This window comes from Oncorhynchus clarkii, chromosome 23 (assembly GCF_045791955.1).
Source record: "Oncorhynchus clarkii lewisi isolate Uvic-CL-2024 chromosome 23, UVic_Ocla_1.0, whole genome shotgun sequence".
NCBI classification, from domain to species: Eukaryota; Metazoa; Chordata; class Actinopteri; order Salmoniformes; family Salmonidae; genus Oncorhynchus; species Oncorhynchus clarkii.
In genome coordinates, this window is record NC_092169.1 from 1,772,346 (window position 1) to 1,795,488 (window position 23,143).

Below are 23,143 nucleotides of genomic sequence, written 5' to 3' on the forward strand. Positions count from 1 at the left end.
GTTAGGAACCCATTCAGATTTCAACCCCATACGAGACCTCCTTTGTACTAACACTAACTTACCCTCTGGCCTTTATACCTGTTACCTTAGCTATAGGTGTATGCTGACTGTTGTACCTCTTCCAATAACCCTGTGGTCAAGAACTACTAAACAGTCTGTGGCGCTATATTGATGAACATGCTGGTTGGACCATCTAGGCTCCCGAAGACCCCTTTCTGTATTTACAGACTAACTGATGCAGTGAATTGTGGGAACTGAAGTTCAAAACTGTAACACTGATTATTTTGCATTATACTTATCATACAGTTGAAACTGAAAGCATTTCTGTTTAGATCGACCATGAAAGACCAGCAACATGTCAAGAACAATTTAATCTCCTTCAGAATCCAAATTAAGCCTCTTGTTACATGTCTACGTGTGTGCGTGGGTAGGTGGGCATGAAGACAGCAGTAATGTTTCCTGCTTCCCCCCCCACTGACACCAAAGAGTCAGGCACACCAACTAAAGTATTTAAAGCCACCCTCAGTTATATCAGGGTATAAATAAACACATTTGTGAAATGTGAGAGAAGGAAGAGAGGAGAAGGAGCGGAAAGGAGAGTAGGAGTGTTTTTGTGTGTACATTGTGAGAGAGTGAAGATTTGTCGATTGAATAGTACAGTTTCCCGATTCTTTGCAAACTTGATGCCGTTTCCTACTGGGTGTTTAAAAAAAGGCTGTTTGAAATGGGGTGGAACGCCTACCTCGTGGTTCTGAATAGAATGCTGATCTTTTGTAAGATAACACTACCTGTATCCATCAACTACTTCCTGTGTCTTTCATTAAATTACATTAATTACTTCACTTTCAACCCCCCCAAAAATTATAATATGTCATCAGGTGGGTCAATAAAACGACAACAGTGGCATAAGCAATAATGTCCATATTTTACCCCCTTTTACCTACTCCTGGGAGTAGGTAAAAGTTGCCCCTAACCCACTGGTCCAGACTCCAATTTTCCTAGTCACATACTGATTATGGTTAGGATTGAGAAGGATAACTGACCCTAGAACTCTGGTTAAGGCCAACTTCCACCAAGAGTGTATTATTAATCGGTTAACACCCTTGTTGTAATAACCTGCACTTTCTTCCAACACCAATACAGTATTTGTAACTTCTGATTTCTTTACATTTCCATTTTATCCAATTGAACATTTTCCACATCTCTTTTTTGGGGAGGCAGGGGAGTGGTCTGGCTCTGATTGCCCCCTTGCAGGTGCCGTAGGGGATTTCCTGAACTGACCACCAGTGAAACCTGTCTATACTCGCATGTACTGTCATAAAGCAAGGATACCTGCTAACCCATTGTTACTGACCGTGTCTAGTAAGTTGGCTAGCCTCAACTGTTGCATTGCATATTTAAGATGTGTATATTTTGTACAGAGAATAAAAATCACATTGCTATGCATCTTCTTGTGTGAAGGGTTTTTAAGTGATCATTTTGCTTCATTCGCAGTTTGCCTGGCTTTCACTACATAACTACAGCCTATTCCTAAACGGTGTCCATCGAGAAGGAAACCGCTAAGAGTGTGGAGTTATGAAGCTCTGAAAATACTGAGATGGTTTAACATTGCCTTTTTTTAAAGACAAGACATCTCTAGTAACAAAACAAACTCAAGATTCCATATGTATTTATCACACACATACCCAACACAAGTGTCCTAAACCAATATATAATACATTATTTAACATACAAAGATTGCCCTCCAGCCACTGATCCTGGCTCAGATATGCCAGTATACCTCAATCGTTCAGGTAAGGATTGGGGAGTTGGGTAACTGATCCTAGATCTGTGGTACTGCAAGCATTAATATTCACCTCAGTATGAAAATACAGAAAAATCAAGAGGCAGTGCATTGATCAGCAGAAACAGACAGAAGTCAAAGGATGAGACACAACTCAATAAGTCAAAAGCATTCATGTCCTGTCCTTTTCAGAAGCAAAAGGCACACACACACTTCCTATGTACCCGTTAGTATTATGTAATTATTGTATGCAAGCCTTAAATGATCAGTTGACTTTTGCGTTCCAGCCTGAAATCAAAAAAAATCATAATTCTCACCCATCTACACAATGCCCCATAATGACAAAATGAAAAAAGGTGCTTCAACAAAGTACTGAGTAAAGAGTCGGAATACTTATGTAAATATGATCGTTTTTTATATATATTTGCAAACATTTCTAAACCGGTTTTTGCTTTATCATTATGGGGTAGTGTGAAGAGTAATAAAAAAAAACTTTAGCAATTTTAGAACAAGGCTGTAACGTAACAAAATGTGGAAACGTTGAAGGGGTCTGAATACTTTCCGAATGCACTATAGAGGGATGAGTTTTTTTTTTCTTGAAATTCAGGCTGTAACAACAATGTGGAATAAGTCATGGTGTATAAATACTTTCTGAAGGTGTTAAAATGTGCCAACATAGGATTTAGTTTTAGAATTTTTGCAATATAATTTATGAAAATGTCCGTAATATGTCTGCCACTAACAGTGGAATCAGTGTTTCACAGTATTACTTACCCGCCGGTGTTGTGATCGGCTGTGATATTCACCTATTGAATTCTCCCGCCGGAGTCAAATCTGTTTTCAAACTTGGAAAGCTGTTCTGAATTTGTGGCCGTGTCATCTAGTGTAAATCACTAATTTCCTGGTTGCTAAAATTCTACACTGCTCAACTCAATTTCAGTTTATTAATAGTCGCTATCTAGTGACATTGAAATGTAATCTGTCGTCAGCTGCAGTAATGCCTTTCAGTGAGATTTCTAAACTACAGGCGACTCACCTCCTGGCCCAACCACTGCACTGCTGGGGAAAAAGGTAGTGAAATAAGCTTGAACATTCTTGCCCTTGCATCAATCAAAACAACCTTTATATAACTGAATTCTAAATGTTATGATAGAACTTCAAACCGGTGGAAGGAGCTTGCAGCTTTGCAACATAGAAGTTCCCCGACATAGTATCAAAAGACCCAATCCATTGTTTTATAGAATGATTCTCTCCTCTCTTTCTTCCTGGAGCATCTTGTGAATATTCTTCTTATTTTTTTCCCCCTTGGACTGGTTTGTCTCTGGAGGCCTGATCGAGTCATGGCAAAGTGGGCATCTACTTGGCCACCTTCCTGAGCTCTGCGAGGACCCAGATGGCCAATGAGAGCAGGGCGACAGAGCCTGACTGGTGGGTCGCTGCCAGGGGAGTGGGCACGTAAAGAAGCAGGGTACTGATGCCCAGGGCAACCTGAGGATGGAAACACAGGGACAAATTAACACCCATTGTACATACAGATTTTCAAAAGCACTCTCAAAAGCATCAGTGTAAAAGAAAGCATTGGTGTATGACGTATTGTGTGTGTGTACCTGCGCATAGGCCATAGCTGTAAGGCAGGATATGGCTATCTTAGCTCTCCTAGGTAGCATCATCCTCCTGGAGAACATATAGAGACCTGTGATGGCCGTCAGAGACGAGATTGCCTGGAGGGAGAGGCAGGGAGTAACAGTTACTGTTTAGTGGTCATCTGTGGCTCAGGTGGTAGAGCACGGCGCATGCAACGCCAGGATTGTAGATTCGATTGCCGCTGGGTCTATCCATACGAAAATGTATGCATGCATGAGCGTAAGCCGCGTTGTTTTGAAAAATGTATGAAGTGCGAAATCAATCACCTACATAAATAACAGAAATCAGATTAATAAAACGAGGCTGTGTGCGTTATGTACCAGAACTCGATGGTCAAACTGAACAGTGGTGGGGTTCTCAAAGAAGTTCTTGAGTGTTGGAGAAAAGGCCAGGAGGTCATCAGGGATCCATCTGTCTCCCATCAGAGGGAAAGAGTTATACACCAACCCAGCATCCAGCCCTGCTACAAACGCACCTGTAACACAGACACACACCATCGTCAGTCATGTTAGGGTTATTATGGCTGGGATGATACCAGTATTGTGGCAAGGAAACAAAACTAGGGACGAGACGATACCAGCATGGCGATACGCATTGGTATCGTGGCAAGGAAACAAAATATGAAGCGTATTTAAAGTCTTTAGGAAAACAGCCCTAATGTTGGAAACATCATTATGTTTACATTTAAATGTTTTGTCATTTAGCAGATGCTCTTATCCAGAGTCACTTACAGAAGCAAGGGCACAACAACAGATTTTTCAACTAGTCGGCTTGAGGATTCGAACCAGCGACCTATTGGTTACTGACCCAACGCTAGGCTACCTGCCGCCCTGTTGTCATCCAGAGTCACATTTATCTATTTATTTTTCCTGTGGAAAAACATATTGCAATACTGGTCTCATCACAGCCTTGACTCTTGCCATATTTTGTTACGTTACAGCCTTATTCTAAAATGTATTAGATGCATAAAAATCCTCAGCAATCTACACACAATATCCCATAATGACAAAGCATCCTGTTTCCATGGATCATCCTTGAGATGTTTCTACATCTTGATTGGAGTCCACCTGTGGTAAATTCAATTGATGGAACATGATTTGGAAAGGCATATTCACCTGTCTATAGAAAAGGTCCCACAGCTGACAGTGCATGTCAGAGCAAAAACCAAGCCAATGAGGTCAAAGGAATTGTCTGTAGAGCTATGAGACAGTGGTGTCCATCATTCTTAAATGGAAGAAGTTTGGAACCACCAAGACTCTTCCAAGAGCTGGCCGCCAGGCCAAACTGAGCAATTCGGGGAGAAGGTCCTTGGTCAGGAAGGTGACCAAGAACCCGATGGTCACTCTGACAGAGTTCTAGAGGTCCTCTGTGGAGATGGGAGTACCTTCCAGAAGGACAACCATTTCTGCAGCACTCCATAAAATCAGGCCTTTATGGTAAATTGGCCTAACGGAATATTGGCCAAACACTATATTTACAATGACCATGAGAAACAAGATTCTCTGGTCTGACAAAAAAAAGATTGAACTCTTTGGTCTGAATGCCAAACGTCACATCTGGAGAAAACCTGGCACCGTCCCTAAGGTGAAGCATGGTGGTGGCAGAATCATGTTGTAGGGATGTTTTTCAGCGGCATGGACTGAGAGACTAGTCAGGATCAAGGCAAAGATGAACGGAGCAAAGTACAAAGAGATCCTTGATGAAAACCTGCTCCAGAGCTCTCAGGACCTCAGACTGGAGTGAAGGTTCACCTTCCAACAGGACAACGACCCTAAGCACACAGCCAAGACAACGCAGGAGTGGCTTTGGGATAAGTCTATGAATGTCCTTGAGTGGCCCAGCCAGAGCCAGGACTTAAACCTGATCGAATATCTCTGGAGAGACCTAAAAATAGCTGTGCAGCAACACTCCCCATCCAACCTGGCAGAGCTTGAGAGGATCTGCAGAGAAGAATGGGAGAAACTCCCCAAATACAGGTGTGCCAGGCTTGTAGCGTCATACCCAAGAAGACTCGGGGCTGTAATCGCTGCCAAAGGTGCTTCAACAAAGTACTGAGTAAAGGGTCTGAATAGTTAAATGTAATATTTCCTTTTTTTAATGAGCAAAAATTTGTAAAATCCAGATTTGCTTTGTCATTATGGGGTATTGTGTGTAGATTGATGAGAACTAAAATAAAATAAAAATACATTTTAGAATAAGGCCTAACAAAATGTGGGAAACATCAAGGGGTCTGAATACTTTCCGAAGGCATTGTATATACACAATCCACATCCAAACCTGCTACAACCGCCACTTTGGCACACACAGCACACACAATTACCTGAGAGTGCGGTGAGGAAGACCAATCCTACAGTGCCCTTAGCAAACCTCCTCAACTGGTTCAGACGCTTAGTATTAGCCAACTAGGAGTAGAGGGAGGGGACACAGATTCAAAACATGATTAATATGCAAAGTTTGAGCTTTCGCGTGTGTGCGTGTTTCAGTACCTTGTGCGGCTCGACCATCAGTGTGAGTCCGGTCCATAGACTAGCACAGTAGAGCAGCAGAGCTGACCCTAGGTGAGCAGACAAGCGATATTGACTGACTCGGGGGACATCATAGGACTCTGGCTTCTCCTCCAGACCACTCTTCACCATGTACCAGCCCAGGAGGCCCTACAAGAGGGGAATGGAAAGACATGGGGAAACTATTTTAGACAACTTAGACCGTAGAAGCCATGTACAGCTTAGGTTCTCAGACAGTCCCGGAACATTTGTGTACTGTATCATCTGGAAGAGGCAAATCCAGACCTGCCAACCTTGAATAATTTGTATGAGTACCACTTCAGCATCGTGACTGCTCCCCACAACTGCGCGAGCGACACTCACACTGCTCAAGTCATGGGCAAATGCACTTTTTTTGCCTAATAATGATGTTGGCAGAAGACTGCCTCGGTAGGAATGGTAGGCTATAGAGTTATGGGTACTTGGTAATTGGCTGCTCTTCAGTAGCTAACTAGAAACACATTTAAAATGTACAATCAGGGCTCTCCCTAGGATTTTCAGACAAGGTGGTGCTGATGTAAGCCTAAGGTTGGGTAGGGGGAGGTCCGGAGGTGGTCAGCATTAAATTATAGCAAAAGCCTTGTGTTTGGTATTTAATGAAATGAAGGTGGTCTCCATGACACTTTCATAGGTAACATTTAGGGGTAATGATTATTCTAATTAATAGGTGTCTTTATGTGGATAGTCTAGTGAAAATATAAACAGTCTTAATACATTATTTTGGGGAGAAAATTCAGAATAATTAAATTACTGGATACCATCTTGTAGTCTAGCGTACTGTAGGTTATTTGGAATATGAAGCAACTGAACTAGGTCTATATGAGCTCGTTTCAAAGCTACATCATCTCCTTCATTTATTACGTCATTGTCTCCATCCCTGACCTGACCTAATCTATCAAGTTAGGTCTGACTACTAGGCTACCATTCATTCAACATGCCTTGTTGACATTGGTGAACGGACTATTATCACATCATTAGCAGCCTACTGTTGACATACAGCTGTTCTCAAGAGGACTATATACGTCCCCAACTGTTGAACTATCGTGTGCTCGCTCTCACTTTCTTTTTCTCCCTCGCCATCACTTCATCCTCCAACCCTCTTCCATACCTGGAAGATGACAAAATCTAGAGTCTCAGTGCGCTATAATCCCCCCCCCCCCATCCCATCTTTACTCTCTTACCTGAAAGAACACAAATCCACAGAGTCCCAGTGCACGTCCCTTCATAGATCTGTTGAAGTAGCCTTTCTTCCAGAAGTAGATCGTGGGGAGAACATAGGCCAGCCCTACCAGCCTGCCCCACATCCTGTGGCCCCACTCCATGTAGAAGATAAACTTAAACTCTGGTAGAGTCATGTCATGGTTCATTCTGGAGAAAAACAGAGTGGACAGTGAGTCAACAATGAGATGAGTAGTCAAAGGTGAAGTAGTTTGCAACAATCTTATTTGACAGAAAGGCTTGCTATGTTAGAGCGATTCCCAGGTGAAATTAAAACTAACGCCATGGTTTGAGATAGTTAATTCCGTTAGCATTTTAAGAGGACATTTGGAGGACTTCTTTTTTTAAGGCAGGTATAAATTGAGCATTTTCACACCACTGTCGAGTATCTTAGAAAGGTCAGAAACAGGTTCTTAAAGGGATTTTCCCACATAACCAGTCAGATGAACTTGTGGATACCATTTGCATGTCTCTGTGTGCAGTATGAAGGAAGTCAGAGGAAGAATGCTAGCGTACCTGTAGACTTCCAGTCATTGCTCTAACACTACTTAGCATTGGCTCGCGAAACTACTGCTAACTTCCTTCATATTGCACGCAGAGACAAAAAAAATTGTATCCACGAGTTCATCAAACACAAAGTAGAAAAACAGGAGAATCTCCCAGTATCCCTTTCAAACATAATTATACATGTTCTGTTGATGTAGACTTTGAGGTAGCCTAACTATCAAGACAGATACATACAGGCCAGGCACTCACATTTTGAACTCTGGGAACTGCCGGTACTTGGCAAACTCAGCCTCCCACTCGGCCCGAGTCTGAGGAGGCTTCATCTCTCTCACCAGGTGCCAGTCTACCATTGAGAGCCCTGACTCCGTCAGCCTGGATGGGGAGAACACACACAAAGAGTATCTCTCAATAAAATACAAAACATAGGAGATGTGATTGCAGTGAGTCGTCTTCACAAACATTACAGCTAACTAGCTAGGTCTTGCAGCTCCAAGTAAGGCATTTATCCTGCAGGATCAATAACAAGTAGACCCATTATTGAACACTGAAGATCCAACCAATGTGGTTACAGCTACAGTACATTGTTTCTCTTCCATGATGTGTTGCTGCATTACCTTGTGACACCTCCCAACACCACTGCCCCGACCACCAGTCCACTGCAGCCCAACAGCCATCGGCCGAGGATCCGATTGGTGGCCGCGTTGGGAACTGTAGCTGGAGCTGTGTTGGCTCCTGCCTCTGCTGTGATGGAGTGCTGGCTTCTCTTCGCCAGCCATTGCCGCAAATGAGGAGTCCGCTGTTGTTATGGAAGAGAGGGATGTTAGACCTTCAGCTAAACACTGAGTGTACAAAACATTAGGAAATTCATGCTCTTTCCATGACAGACTGACGAGGTGAAAGCTATGATCCCTTATTGACGTCACCTGTTAAAATCCACAAAAATCTGTGTAGATGAAGGAGAGGAGACAGGTTAAATTTTGTGTATGTGTGCCATTCAGAGAGTGAATGGCTAAGACAAAAGTTAAGTGCCTTCGAACGGGGTATGGTAGTTGGTGCCAGGCGCACCGGTTTGAGTGTGTCAAGAACTGCAAAACTGCTTGGTTTTTCACACTCAACAGTTGACCATGTGTATCAAGAATGGTCCACCATCCAAAGGACATCCAGCCAACTTGACAACTGTGGGAAGCATTGGTGTCAACATGGGCCTGTGGAAGGCTTTTGACACCTTGTAGAGTCCATGACCCGACAAATTGAGGCTGTTCTGAGGGCAAAAGGTGTTCCAAATGTTTTGTACACTCAGTACATACCATGGACAATTGTATGAATGTATACTGCGTTTTATTTTTTTACCCCCTTTTCTCCCCAATTTCGTGATATCAAAATGTGATTTTGTCTCATCCCTGCAAGGTCGAGTCATGCGTCCTCCGAAACATGACCCGCCAAGCCGTGCTGCTTCTTAACACCCGCTCGTTTAACCCGGAAGCCAGTCAATGTGTCGGAGGAAACACTGACGACCGAAGTCAGCTTGCAGGCGCCCGGCCCACCACAAGGAGTTGCTAGAGCACGATGAGCAAAGTAAAGCCCTCCGGCCAAACCCTCCCCTCATTGAGACGACGCTGGGCCAATTGTACGCCGCCCTATGGAACTCCCGGTCACAGCCGGCTGTAACACAGCCTGGGATTAAACCCCAGGCTGTAGTGATGCCTCAACACTGCGATGCAGTGCCTTAGACCAATGCACCACTCGGGAGGCCCCTGTTTCTCATACTAAGATGGACCAAGATGTGCTGTTTTTGCACATATTTGTTCATTGGTTTTGCAACAGTCGGTTGGATGGGTCAGTTCATTGATTTTGCAATACGTTGTTGCCATTGATTAAAAGAGCAAGAATTGGATGCACTGTCCAACTTGTTTTGGTAAACAATATAAGTGAACAAAACAATTATCAGTTGGTTGCATAAATAATAATGACTAAATATTACATGAAATGGACATTTTAAATCCAATGGAAACCCCTTTCTTAATATGTATTGGCAATAATTAAGTTAATAGTGAGGCATGGAAAAATACTGTGGATGTTTGAAATATGAGTAGGTATGATGATTTGAGCTATGCTTCTTCAGCAGGGGAATAAAAACAATTAGCACTTGAATGTTGTAAAAAAATACTGGAGTGATGCATGATTGTTAATAAAATTGTTCATAGAATAATTGTTTTATACTGTGTCCATGCGTATAGGCAACAAGTACATTGAAATTAAATTGTTTTCAAGTCATTGAAACAACGACCTGAAAATTGTGTCCTTTTAACTTTCACTGTCAACCAAAACTGAGCGTAGATTGAACGTCAAGCAGTTGTCTTTACAACATTTTTTTCTAGGTGGGATGCCTCTACTGCCATTCATTCCAATTAGACTGGTTTTGGATTTCTCCCTGACCGAGATGGCTACCATTTTCATCCCATTATGGAACTTTGAGGGTTTATGACATATCCTATTAAACACTAGAGGGGTTCTCTATAGGATGCGGTAAGTGAAACTTCCTTTCGTAGGAAGGCTGGGGGCAATTTCATGAGTTAGGACATAGAATCCGTCGTGTGATTAGTTTAGCCTGCAGATACATACTACAGCTATGTTTGTATTGGTAGTGGTATGAGGTGGGCTTATGCCGGTCATTGTTTAACAAGCTACATGTCTAAACAAAAGACTCGACTTCACCAGATGATTACATGGCCCATCAAGTTAGCCAGGTGTGTCTGGGGGTGATTACAGCCATCTACTGTATTTCATGAACATGTGTACATGTCTAGACAATGGTGACCCATCCACTTAGCTAAATGTTGGTGGTTATAGCATTTACTTCATATGAAGGAAGTTTAGATACATTGAGTATAAATGTATTTGGCTAAGGTGTTTCACAATTCCTGACATTACATCCCAGTAAATATTCCCTGTTTTAGGTCCGTTTGGATCACCACTTTATTTTAAGAATCTCAAATGTCAGAAAAATAGTAGGGAGAATTATTTATTTCAGCTTTTATTTAATTCATCACATTCCCAGTGGGTCAGAAGTTTACATGCTACCAAATACTAATTCAGTGTATTGCCGTTACATTTTTTAACTTGGGTCAAACTTATCAAGTAGCCTTCCACAAGCTTCCCACAATAAGTTGGGTGAATTTTGGACCATTCCTCCAGACAAAGCTGGCTTAACTGAGTCAGGTTTGTAGGCCTCCTTGCTCCCACACGCTTTTCAGTTCTGCCCACAAATTTTCTATGGGATTGAGGTCAGGGCTTTGTGATGGCCACTCCAATACCTTGACTTTGTTGTCCTTAAGCCATTTTGCCACAACTTTGGAAGTATGCTTGGGGTCATTGTCCATTTGGAAGACTCATTTGCATTTGGAAGACCCATTTAATTTCCTGACTGATGTCTTGAGATGTTGCTTCCATATATCCACATACTTTTCCTGCCTCATGATGCCATCTATTTTATGAAGTGCACCAGTCCCTCCTGCAACAAAGAATTCCCACAACATGATGCTGCCACCCCCGGGCTTCACGGTTGGGATGGCTTTCTTCGGCTTGCAAGCCTCCCCCTTTTTCCTCCAAACATAACGATGGTCATTACGGCCAAACAGTTCTATTTTTTTTTTCATTAAACCAGAGGACATTTCTCCAAAAAGTACAATCTTTGTCCCCATGTGCTGTTGCAAACCGTAGTCTGGATTTTTTTATGGCGGCTTTGGAGCAGTGGCTTCTTCCTTGCCGAGCGGCCTTTCAGGTTAAGTCGATATAGGACTTGTTATACTGTGGATATAGATACTTTGTACCTGTTTCCGCCAGCTTCTTCACAAGGTCCTTTGCTGTTGTTCTGGGATCGATTTGCACTTTTCACACCAAAGTACGATAATCTCTAGGTGACAGAACACATCTCCTTCCTGAGCGGTATGACAGCTGCCTGGTCCCATGGCGTTTATACTTGAGTACTATTGTTGATACAGATGAACGTGGTACCTTCTGGCGTTTGGTAATTGCTCCCAAGGATGAGGTCTTCAATTTTTTTTTCTGAGGTCTTGGCTGATTACTTTTGATTTTCCAGTGATGTCAAGCAAAGAGGCACTGAGTTTGAAGGTAGGCCTTGAAATACATCCACAGGTACACCTCCAATTGACTCAAATGATGTCAATTAGCCTATCAGAAGCTTCTAAAGCCATGACATAATTGTCTGGATTTTTCGAAGCTGTGTAAAGCCACAGTCAACTTAGTGTATGTAAACTTCTGACCCACTGGAATTGTGATACAGTGAATTATAAGTGAAATAATCTGTCTGTAAACAATTGTTGGAAAAATAACTTGTGTCATGCACAAATTAGATGTCCTAACGGACTTGCCAAAACTATAGTTTGTTAACAAGAAATGTGTGACGTGGTTGATAAACAAGTTTTAATGACTCCAACCTAAGTGTATGTAAACTTCCGACTTCAACTGTATATGACCTGCAGTCATATTAGGATGTAGGCTAAGGGTAGGTATGAAAGTGTATTTTTACCTGCAGTTTTTCCCTTATTGTAGGCTACTACTTTTACCACTTTTAGCTTTGAAATCTTTGGTTGTTTACTAAACTACTCACTCTGTTTAGCACATGGTCTCACATGTGAATCCATAAAGAGACGGGTTGGGCTAAGGCTTAAGAGCGTGTGAATGATGCTGAATGGGTGTAGACAAAGAAGAGCGCTCCAGTAGATGTACCAAAACATTCAAGGACCATTTTCTCAAAAGCGGGGTTACAAGTTCATCAACTTTCAAAGTAGAATTATTTTCCCATTGTTCCTCAACTGCAGTGTATGATATACCATTTTCTAGCTCGGCGTCTCCACTTTTATCCAATGTAAAAAATAAATTGAAAATGTTGCTACATAAGATCGAGGCGGTCGGTCACATTTACTCTCGTCCATCTGACTGCGCAATCCACTAATGCTCGCTCTAGAATGCCGTAAAAAATAATAATAATTTAACCTTTATTTAAATAGGCAAGTCAGTTAAGAGCAAATTCTTATTTTACAATGACGGCCTACCCCGGCCAAGCCCTAACCCGGACGACGCTGGGCCAATTGTCCTCCGCCCTATGGGACTCCCAATCACGGCCGGTTGTGATAGAGCCTGGAATCGAACCACGGTCTGTAGTGACGCCTCTAGCACTGTGATGCAGTGCCTTAGACCGTGCGCCACCAGTTCTTTAAAAAAGTAAGACTTGTTTCTGTACAAAATATCCTTATTGTTCCAAATGAAATACCTATGCTAGGAGAAATTGTTTATATATTAACGACCACACTAAGAATACTTGTCTTTGAAAAGCAGGTCATTTTGTAGGAATCTTATCAATGTTATAGTTACAAAGTAACATGAAATTGAAGCCACCAAAACGGGAGAAGATGATGGATGAAATTCCAAATTGAAGTAGGATTCTTTAAGAAATGTTTAGCCCAATTTATCTTAAAAGTATTAAAGAAAAAATTGAGACCACCATATTCATATGTGTTCATAACAACAGATTTCCTAATATAATGTGTACGATTTTTCCAGATGAAGATGCAAAGCATCTGGACAACCGCTTTACCTATACTTGTAGGGACTGGGCTGCATAAGGAAGTCTTGAAATACCTTCAGCTTTAGAAAGCAATACTTGACCTTTCAAGGATAAATCCCTTTGCAACCTATGGTTCATCTTCTTTTAGTTTTTTTCAATAATAGGTATGACATTTCATGAGCATCTTTCCTATTGATCCTTAGATATGGTAATCAAGGTATGTTACTTTTTCCTTGACTGGAACATTGCATTTAGAGGGTATCACAGTTTTTAACAGCAAACAATTCACACTTAAGGTTTAGGCAAAGACCAGACGCTTTGGAAAAAATATTTATCACATCGACTGCTCTAGGAATCTGGTCAGCATCTTTCAAAAAGAAGGTGGAGTCATCTGCAAGCTGACTAATGATAATATCTCTGTCAGCAATAGAGATCCCTTTTATATTGCTGGATTTAACAGAACTTGTAAGAAGTTGAGAGTGCAAAATGCTTCCATTGAAATTATTCTTTAGAGTGATAACTCCAACAGAGAGTTCAGAACCATGAGAGCCATACATAATTTCCCCACTGAGACCTCCAGAAGTTGACGTCGGTAGAAACTGAATGAGACTCTTGAACAAAAACATAAATCTGTTTTAAGCTGTTTGGCAAATAAAAATAAGGCTTTCCGCTTTACATTATTTCTTAACTCCCTAGCTTTATTGAGTGAAACGATAGACAACGATAAAGTGGAATACAGAACAGAAAGTACTACGAGCTAAACAACAATCGCAAATCGAGTAAGAATGAAAAGAAACCAGCATTGCACACCATATAGATAGATATAAATGATTGAGTGAGAATAGTTTAGCATAACAAAGATAACTGCCAGAACAAGAAAAAAAAAGAGCTTGCTCACTGCCTATACTGCAGGTAAAAATATCAGAAGTGAGAGAACAAATCAAATAGTAAAATATCCATTACTCCAGCAGTCCTGTGCAGTTAGAATGAAAGTTTAAAAACCTTAGAGCCAGGAGTGGGATCTGATCACAGATCTAGCTATCTAGGTAGCCTATGTTGATCACCAGGCACAGTCTGTGACAGTCCTCATGGAGGAAGGTTGATTTCGGATCCGTTGATAAAAGCACACACTGATGAAGTAAGCCGCTTTCCCCTCTTTTCGTGATTTTTCCACAGCTAGCCACAGTTTCTCTCTCCTTTCTCTGTCTGCCTTCAAGAGGTATTCAGCAAACCGCAGGTTGTTGTCGCGTAGGAAGGTAGATTTCTTGGCTGCTTTCCAAGTGGCATCCCTGTAGATCCATGACGTGAACTGGAGAATGACACCTCTGGGCTTGGAGTCACCCTACCTTCTCGTGTTGAGGCAATCTAGTGTCGACAACATCTGCTAGCTTAGCCTTCTCCTTGGGTAGGATAGCTTGGCAGACTTTGATGGTCTCTTGCCGCACGTTCTTCCCATCTGCCTCGGGAACTAAATCTCAGAATCCACCGTCTGGAGTAGCTTTCGAGTTACGCGATTCTTCTTTAGCACAAGTCCATCTTTCCCTCCTTTTTGAAACGCTTTTCGATGTGGGCGACTTTCTTAACATCCTTGATTTCCATGCATGCAAAGTCAACTGTTTTTTTTAAGCTATTTCATTGAGTTGTCACCGACCATTTTCTCTATGGCATCAGCCTTGCATTGATGAGCCTGGAAAGAGTGGCGATAACATCATTATTGGCAGTGGCATCTGGGCCCAGTTCAAACATGCCTTTCTTGGAAACTGAAGGTTTGCTTGGGATTATAGGCAAAGAAGGAAAATCTGTCAGGCCAGTATAGTTGTGGCAGTTGTCAATCAAAGCATTTACCTCCTGTATAACGACATTGGATGATGACTGAGCATTGCTAGCGGAGGAGGTAGCCAAGATTTCTCTTTGAGACAATTTTGAAAATATCTTAAATCATCAATAACCTGGTGTTTTAAGCAAGAAAATTATTAATTTGGTAGTTCAAAATAATGTACGGATATTAGAAGCATGTCTATCTAATACATTTAATGACAAACCATCTAACTACTTGGTTAAACATATGAATTACCTGTTGCACAACGTTACGTTCGGCGCAGGTGTTGGAAACTGGTTTGCCATACACCTGTGCAACATGTAGTTCATATGTTTAACCAAGTAGTTAGATAGTTTGTCATTAAATGAATTAGATAGACATGCTTCTAATATCCGTACATTATTTTGAACATTACATTACTGACTCGTGACTGACAATTGTGAAAAACGTTAGCTAAAACCCTAAAACGAGGTGAAGTCAGACCATCTACTTAAATAGGCAATAATAGAAGAAAAAGCCTGTCTATCATGTTCATTTGATCGGGTTAAGACGAACCGTCACTCCAAAATTAGCGGACCAATGGAGACTCATTGGCTACGCCTCCCTCTAAACCCCGCCCTTCACGGGAAAATAATGACAAAACTCGCAATCGAAAAGACTGGCAGTGAAAGCAAAGATACGAGTGGCGTAACCAAAAGGTAGTACATGTAGGCAAGGGCGTAGGCAAAATGTATTCAATAGGATTGATTGCTGGAAAAGTTTCACAGAAAACGATTTTTGCATTCGTTTTCAAATATTTTTTAATCATGTCGGAGTTTTGCTCTCGCTTTACAATTATTTGCATTCAACATACTTATTTAAACCGTCCTCAGATGTTTACATTCTCAACTTTATTTTTCATGTTCACGATTTATTTAGTTTTAATTCAATACATTTGGCGTTAAATTGACCCCATAAATGTCATCGTCACAACATTGCAGTTAAAAACGACTGCCTACCAGCACCGATTTCTGAATGCTAGCCAGTTTATATGAACTGGGCTTAGAAGTCACTTCTAAATCTGAAAAGGAACAGCTTCTAAATATTATTCAGCGAAAAACAGCCACATATCCAAATTGGACTTTAGTAACCACATTGTGGGCGTGTTAAAATACATCAATCATGACGAATATCCACTTTGTTAGATCAGTTGTTTAATGTGCTTCAATCGAGCGTCCTTGTTCTATATCACACGGTCTGCGTTACATTGTCCTCTCTAGCTACCGCATCTACTGTATGCTTCCTTCACCTTGTAGTGACATTTATGCTGCGTTCAATTTAAAACAGGGAACTCTAAACTCCGATGTCAGTGCGTTCAAGACAACTGGGAACTCCGTGGAAAAACCATGTCCGACTGGGAACAATAGTTTTGAACGGTCATTCAACCCAGAATTCCAAGTCGGGAAATCGGGCATCTTTCTTGAGCTCCGACTTTCCGACCTAAAAAAAGTCACTGACGTCATGATTTGACCTTTTTTCCCCGAGTTCCAAGTTGCCTTGAAAACAGCAAGACATGAAAACCACTTTCCGACATGATGCAGGTTAGTCAGTCATGATAACGTTAGCAGCTTGCTAGCTAGCCCATTTCCTCCACTTACATTGCTCTGCTGAAATCCTCTCCCAGCATTTCGACAGCCACACGACACCAACGTCCGTAACGAAGGGAGCAGCATCCTTATTTAAAATGGTCCTCTCACGCAACAGCGGTAGGAAGACGGGGCATCAATAAAAAAAAACGTTACACAACCGTAAGTGTTTCCTAACAGAGACATGCAATTCAACTCTGACCTCTGACGTCACATCGAGGCTATACAAATAACATTTTACAGTTGTACTTTTTTAAACATTTTTAATATCACAAACATACATGTATAAATTGATACTTGTGGATTAAAAACCCATATTCAATCAACTCTTTCTATGATTGACGTTTCACCAGGACGATTAATCGATCACAGATAGGGCAAAATAGATGAGCGTGACCGATGGCCGAATGAAGGGTTGGTTTTTGACAACAAGTGAAGGCTGAAACGGTGGAGAGTTGACGCGCACACAGAACAAGGAGCTAGTAATACAAATATTTGGCTGACGGGTAGGGGAACACGGAAGTCGAAACTTGAAATAGCTTAAAAGTTTGGTATTTGTCGACATATGCTGTGTGAATTGATTTTGAGTAACGTTACACCAGTCTGGCATTTCATGGAAACAATATTTCTCTCCGTGTGTGCGTAGGATGGCAGAGGGCTTTTTGATGGAGGTGTGTGTGGACAGTGTGGAGTCTGCCATCAACGCCGAGAGGGGAGGTAGGCTATGCTGCTGTAATGCTATAGTGTAAACTAACCTCCCCTAAGTGAAGTTGACTTTAGACCACGACTCTGCCATACTGTTCCTGGAGAGCTACCCTCCTGTAGGTTTTCAATCCAATCCCAGCTGTAACTAACCTGATTCAGTTTATCAACCAGCTAATTATTAGAATCAGGAGCATTAGATTAGGGTTGGCTGTGTGCTTGCCGAAGAGGAGTAGACTTGTGACAATGTTCTTTACCTCATCGAAAACATAGTTGGCCCTTGTTTGAGTGTGAGAAAGGTCTTGACAACACACTTGGGTTGGAAATGGCAGCCAGTACTGTGGACGAAATGGAAGAAAGGTTGGAGAAGCAACAGCTGTGCTGGAATGCAAACAATATGGGTGTCAGTTCTGATGATATGGAGTGGGAGGATGAGGGTCAAGGAAGAAGAGATATCATAAAGAAGGCCAAGGTAGGAAGCAAGAGTAATAATGCGTTGGAGTGGAAAGTGGTGATGGTGTTTGGTGAGACCACAGGGCCTCATTTACACCATATCTGACTAACCAATGTTGTAGAGAGAGGTGAAGTGAAACTAGCCCGGTTCGTTGGAAAAGGTAGATTGGTAATATTTTGTGGTAGTCCGGCTCAGCAAGGGAAGATCGTGCCAATAAAAAAAGAGAAGATTAAAAGCCATGTCCCTGGTGCTTATGCTAGGTTGAGGGAGTGATCACTGGGGTTCCAATATCTATGTCCATAGATTATATTAATGTGAAGGGAGGCAGTGATTGAGGCCAAAAGGTTGATCAGTAGGAAAGCGGGTCAAAGATGTGAAAGCGTATCAGTGCTGCTGAGGTTTGAGGTTTTGCCTGGACAAGTACAGATAGGATTCCTTAGTTTTAATGTCAGAGAATTTGTCGCCATTCCCATTGCAGTGTATTAAATGTCAAAGAATGGGACATGTAGCTGATCCGTGTAAAGGAAAGAAAATATGTGCCAAGTGTGGAGGTGAATGTGGGACAAATGTGAAGGTTAAGTGTTGTAATTGTGGAGGGGAACATAGTGCAGTATTCGGTGGATACCAGGTGCAGAGGTTGAGATATATCATCAGTCATGATGTATCATATGCAGAGACAAAGACAGATTGGTGGAACTACAGTGCGGACTGATGGAGCTTCCATGGCTGCTCCTGTACTAAGTGTACCTACTGTCGGGGCTGGTGCTTCTGCTGGTCCTGGCATGGTTTGCAATTATGAATGTGCTTTGATAGTGACTAAAGTTAACTTCATAGCTTTCATTGGTAAGGTTGTCAACACGACTCGGGTTGTGGAAAGCAGAAATGCCAGGTTGAAGGTTATAGTGGCACTCACTGTCATTGAGGGTACTTGTAGGAGTACAACTTCCATTAGCATTACGTCACTACATGCCGCACCCACTAGCATTACGTCATTACATGCACGCTAGCTAATATACGCTAGTACTAGCTAGTGTGCATGTAATGCTTCTAGTGACGTAATGCTAGTGGGTGTGGCATGTATTGATGTAATGCTAATAGCTAGCTAGCTAGGTAGTGTGTACTTGCTAGCGTGTGCTACCTAGCTTGTGCTAGCTAGAATGTACAACGCTAGCTAGCTAGCACACATGTCTGTTGAAGCCAGACCCTATTGAACCCAGCTCTCGCATGGCTTAACTTGGTGGGCGAGGTATGTAGTTGGTCATCACTACACACCGTGGGTCGTCATTGTAACCAAGAATTTGTGCTTAACTGACTTGCCTAGTTTAGACCCTACACCAATCTGCTCCCGAGTGACACAGTGGTCTAAGACACTGCATTTCAGTGCAAGAGGCACCAGTACCTGGTTCGAATCCAGGCTGCATCACATGATTGTGAGTCCCATAGGGCGGCGCACAATTGGCCCAGCGTTGTCCGGAGTAGGCCGTCATTGTAAATAAGAATTTGTTCTTAACTGACTTTCTTAGTTAAATCAAAATAAATACTAGGTGTATGTCTGTAACCCACAGGTGCTGGTCGGCTGGAGCTGTGTTCTAGTCTGCTAGAAGGAGGAATCACGCCCAGTATAGGTGAGGGTGAGACCCACAGCCTGTATATGGGTAAACCCATACAGATCTCAATTCATGTTTATGGGTGTCTGTCAACGGATGGCATAAAAGATTGCGTTCATGTAGCGCTTTTCACTGTCTCAAAGTGCTTTATGTTGTATGAAGGTAGTGTTTTCACATGGTAATAAAAAGGCACATTTGTCTTCACTTTTGTGTTGTAACCTCTCTTTCTCTCCATCACTTGGTTTGGCCCAGGTCTGCTGCAGGTGGTGAAGCAGTATGTGCGAATCCCGGTCTATACCATGATCCGTCCACGCGGGGGGGATTTCCTGTACTCGGACCGTGAGGTGGAGGTGATGAAAAAGGACATTGAGCTGGTGAGGAGTCATGGAGCAGATGGACTGGTGCTGGGAGCTCTGACTGAGGATGGGAGAGTAGACGCTGAACTCTGTATGGAATTGCTAGGTAGGAGTGTGTGTGAATTCATGCAATTTAAGTGGGCACAGAGTCTTGGCCCTGCCATCTGAGATTCCTGGGATCCTTAAGCGAGGGTTTGAAAATCGACAAACTGTCAGTGATGCGGATTATAATTTAATCCAATTTATTCCTTTATTCCCTCTCCACCAGCTGTTTCTCGTCCTCTACCTGTTACTTTTCACAGAGGTAAAACAGCTTCCTATGGTTTCATGACTGCCTGGTCTTGGTGACATTTATGTTAAGACAGACTGACACATGAAAGAAATTGACCCCCTGACCTTTTATTGCTGTGTTTTAGCCTTTGACATGGTGCACGACCCCATGGTTACCTTGGAGACGCTGGTGTCTTTGGGGTTTGAGCGTGTTCTAACCAGCGGATGTGACTGTTCAGCTCTGGAGGGACTGCCTCTCATCAAACGCCTGGTGGAACAGGTGAGTCTGAAACAATTGTTTTTATTTTACCTTTATTTAACTAGGCAAGTCAGTTAAGAACAAATTCTTATTTTCAATGACGGCCTAGGAACGGTGGGTTAACTGCCTGTTCAGGGGCAGAACAACAGATTTGTACCTTGTCAGCTCGGGGATTTGAACTTGCAACCTTTCGGTTACTAGTCCAACACTCTAACCACTAGGCTACACTGCCGCCCCAAACAATAGGCAGGGATCCAATCCTAAAACTTACTCCTCCTACCCAGTTCCAAAACAACCCCAAACCACCATACACACAGGGTGCACCTCAATAGTCTGAAGAGATGTCCTCCCATTCACCTTCGAAGAAATAGGTTTCAAAACTAATTTCACACCTTATTCATCCAACCTATCATGTCAGCTGTCTTGCCCCTCTGTCCCCTTTCATGTTTTCTGATCTGTCCTTTGCTACTTTTTCACCAATCCTGTCTTTTCATCCAACAGGCTAAAGGGAGAATAACCATTATGCCTGGTAAGTTCCCTACATTCGTTTAAGTCAAGTGAATTCCCCCTTTCAGCTGATTATCACTGGATACTGGATTCTAGAATCTCCAGAGGATTCTAGAAAGTTCTGGGGTTCTGCAGTAACAATGTACCTAATGTTCTTATCTTTTTTAATGTGTGTGTCTGTTCTAGGAGGGGGTATTACAGAGCGGAATCTCCAGAGGATTCTAGAAAGTTCTGGGGTTCTGGAGTTCCATTGTTCTGCTCGCTCCAGTAAGGACTCTGCCATGAAGTTCAGGTGAGTCCTTGCCATAAAGCAAGCCCGTTTACCCATAAAGCACTTGTGACAATGCTTTTAGTTAAAAGCGCTACATAAATTAAATTAGTACTTCATTTATTAGTTCTGTCTGCTCTCCCCTGCAGAAACTCCTGTGTGAACATGGGTGCCTCGCTGACAGCTCCCGAGTATGGCCTGAAGGTGGCAGACGTGAGCAAAGTCCGCTCTCTGAACGCTATAGCCAAGAACACCCTGTAGTGACGACAAGCACATACACACCTGAACTCCCTGTATGGCTGCTGGACAGCTGTCCTCAGCCCCTTTGGGTAGCAGGTCCTCCTGCTCCTATTGAGCCTGACCCCAAAATAGTGTAAGGAATAGTTCAGAGGCTCTCTTACACTGTTCCTGGAGAGCTACCATCCTGTAGGTCTTCCCTCCAACCCTAATCTAGCTCACCTGATGCTAATAATGAGCTGGTTTATAAGCTGAATCAGGTAAATTACAACTGGGGTTCGGTTTAAAAACTACAGGAGGGAAGCTGTCCAGGAACAGGGTTGGAGTACCCTGGAATACGGTGTAAGTTCGAAGCTAATCAATGGATTTTTGTAGTAATTTCTAAAAGTGAGGTCATGTTTACACAATGACTAAATAAAAAGGTATATAGGCTATCATCAAATCCCTTAGGCATTGTAAGATGTGTGAGGTTTCATACAGCTTTGTATTCACAATAGTTGATTAGGCATTGAATTACACAATGGCAGAATCCTGTTTCCTGGAGGTTCAGCTTGATGTCATTACTTGATTGTTATGTGGAGAGTTCCCCTCCATACAATGAAAAGTGATTTGAATATTGGGGAAAGCGCAATATAAATCCAATTATTATTACAGAGTTATTGATAGAAAAGAGAGACCTGCACACTGTTAATGTGGAAAAAGACGTGTTTTTATTATAAATTCATGTTTAAAATGTTCTTAGGGAGCGTCAAAATTTACACAATTGTCACCTGGAGGAAAATGGGGGAGGGTCATGCTTTTCATATTTCAATCAGGGAGTATTTTTTTAAATATAGTCCAGGGGAGGGTCATGTCATTTGTAATCGATTAAATGTCATATTGCTCAATGTTTGGGAATTAGTTGCTTATTATATCTCGACGTGTGCCCGACGCTGCCCCTCATTCCTGATTCCAGTGTTGTAATACTGGAGTCCGGTCTAGAGACCACGTTTTGAGCGTCTGGGTCTTGTCTCGATATCGGATACATTTGTAATTTCTACCCGAGACTTTATTTTACTTTTTTACAATTTATTTCACCTTTATTTAACCAGGTAGGCCAGTTGAGAACAAGTTCTCATTTACAACTGCAACCTGGCCAAGAAAGCAAAGCAGTGTGACCCAAACAACAGAGTTACACATGGGATAAACAAACGTACAGTCAATAACACAATAGAAAAATCTGTATACAGTGTGTGCAAATGAAGTAAGGAGGTAAGGCAATAAATAGGCCAATAGTGGCAAAGTACAATTACAATTTAGCAATTATCACTGGAGTGATATGTGCAGATGAGGATGTGGAAGTAGAAATACTGGTGTGCAAAAGAGCAGAAAAACATATGGGGAGGAGGTCGGTAGTTGGTTAGATGGGCTGTGTACAGCTGCAGCGATCGGTAAGCTACTCTGACAGCTGATGCTTAAATTTAGTGAGGGAGATATGTCTCCAACATACCGATTATGATTTTTCGATGCCGATTATTGGAGGACCAAAAAAAGCTGATACTGATTAATCGGCCAATTTTTTAAAATGTATTTATTTGTAATAATGACAATTACAACAATACTGAATGAACACTTATTTTAACTTAATATAATACATTAATCAATTTAGCCTCAAATAAATAATGAAACATGTTCAATTTGGTTTAAATAATGCTAAAACAAAGTGTTGGAGAAGTAAAAGTGCAATATGTGCCATGTAAGAAAGCTAACGTTTAAGT

At 42.0% G+C, this 23,143-nt stretch overlaps 2 protein-coding genes across 2 annotated transcripts; one reads left to right on the forward strand and one right to left on the reverse strand.

Moving 5' to 3' along the window:
• Positions 1 to 1,652: 1,652 nt before the first annotated feature.
• Positions 1,653 to 16,916, reverse strand: LOC139382032 (cytochrome c oxidase assembly homolog 15 (yeast)). The gene is made up of 9 exons (XM_071125969.1): positions 16,739 to 16,916; positions 8,310 to 8,491; positions 7,945 to 8,067; positions 7,152 to 7,338; positions 5,914 to 6,081; positions 5,748 to 5,829; positions 3,748 to 3,902; positions 3,391 to 3,504; positions 1,653 to 3,271 (listed from the first exon to the last, which is right to left on the reverse strand). The coding sequence occupies exons 1-9, from the start codon at positions 16,811 to 16,813 to the stop codon at positions 3,140 to 3,142; spliced, it is 1,218 nt and encodes a 405-aa protein (XP_070982070.1). The 5' UTR covers positions 16,814 to 16,916; the 3' UTR covers positions 1,653 to 3,139.
• On the forward strand, positions 16,757 to 22,273 carry LOC139382033 (cutC copper transporter homolog (E. coli)). The gene is made up of 10 exons (XM_071125970.1): positions 16,757 to 16,888; positions 17,080 to 17,232; positions 17,373 to 17,443; positions 19,448 to 19,507; positions 19,742 to 19,951; positions 20,114 to 20,149; positions 20,262 to 20,395; positions 20,876 to 20,903; positions 21,068 to 21,173; positions 21,299 to 22,273. Exons 3-10 carry the CDS (start codon positions 17,374 to 17,376, stop codon positions 21,408 to 21,410), a joined length of 756 nt encoding a protein of 251 aa, XP_070982071.1. The 5' UTR covers positions 16,757 to 16,888; positions 17,080 to 17,232; position 17,373; the 3' UTR covers positions 21,411 to 22,273.
• The last annotated feature ends 870 nt before the right edge of the window (positions 22,274 to 23,143 follow it).

Excerpts from the sequence above, each read along its gene's own strand:
- LOC139382032 (XM_071125969.1), bottom strand. The coding sequence starts at position 16,813 with ATGCTGCTCCCTTCGTTACGGACGTTGGTGTCGTGTGGCTGTCGAAAT. Across the intron at positions 6,082-7,151 it reads GTGGATTTGTGTTCTTTCAG|GGCCTCCTGGGCTGGTACAT; the intron begins GTAAGAGAGTAA and ends CCCCTCTTGTAG. Across the intron at positions 3,272-3,390 it reads CAGCTATGGCCTATGCGCAG|GTTGCCCTGGGCATCAGTAC; the intron begins GTACACACACAC and ends TTCCATCCTCAG.
- LOC139382033 (XM_071125970.1), top strand. The coding sequence starts at position 17,374 with ATGGCAGAGGGCTTTTTGATGGAGGTGTGTGTGGACAGTGTGGAGTCT. Across the intron at positions 19,508-19,741 it reads AGGAATCACGCCCAGTATAG|GTCTGCTGCAGGTGGTGAAG; the intron begins GTGAGGGTGAGA and ends GGTTTGGCCCAG. Across the intron at positions 21,174-21,298 it reads GACTCTGCCATGAAGTTCAG|AAACTCCTGTGTGAACATGG; the intron begins GTGAGTCCTTGC and ends TCTCCCCTGCAG.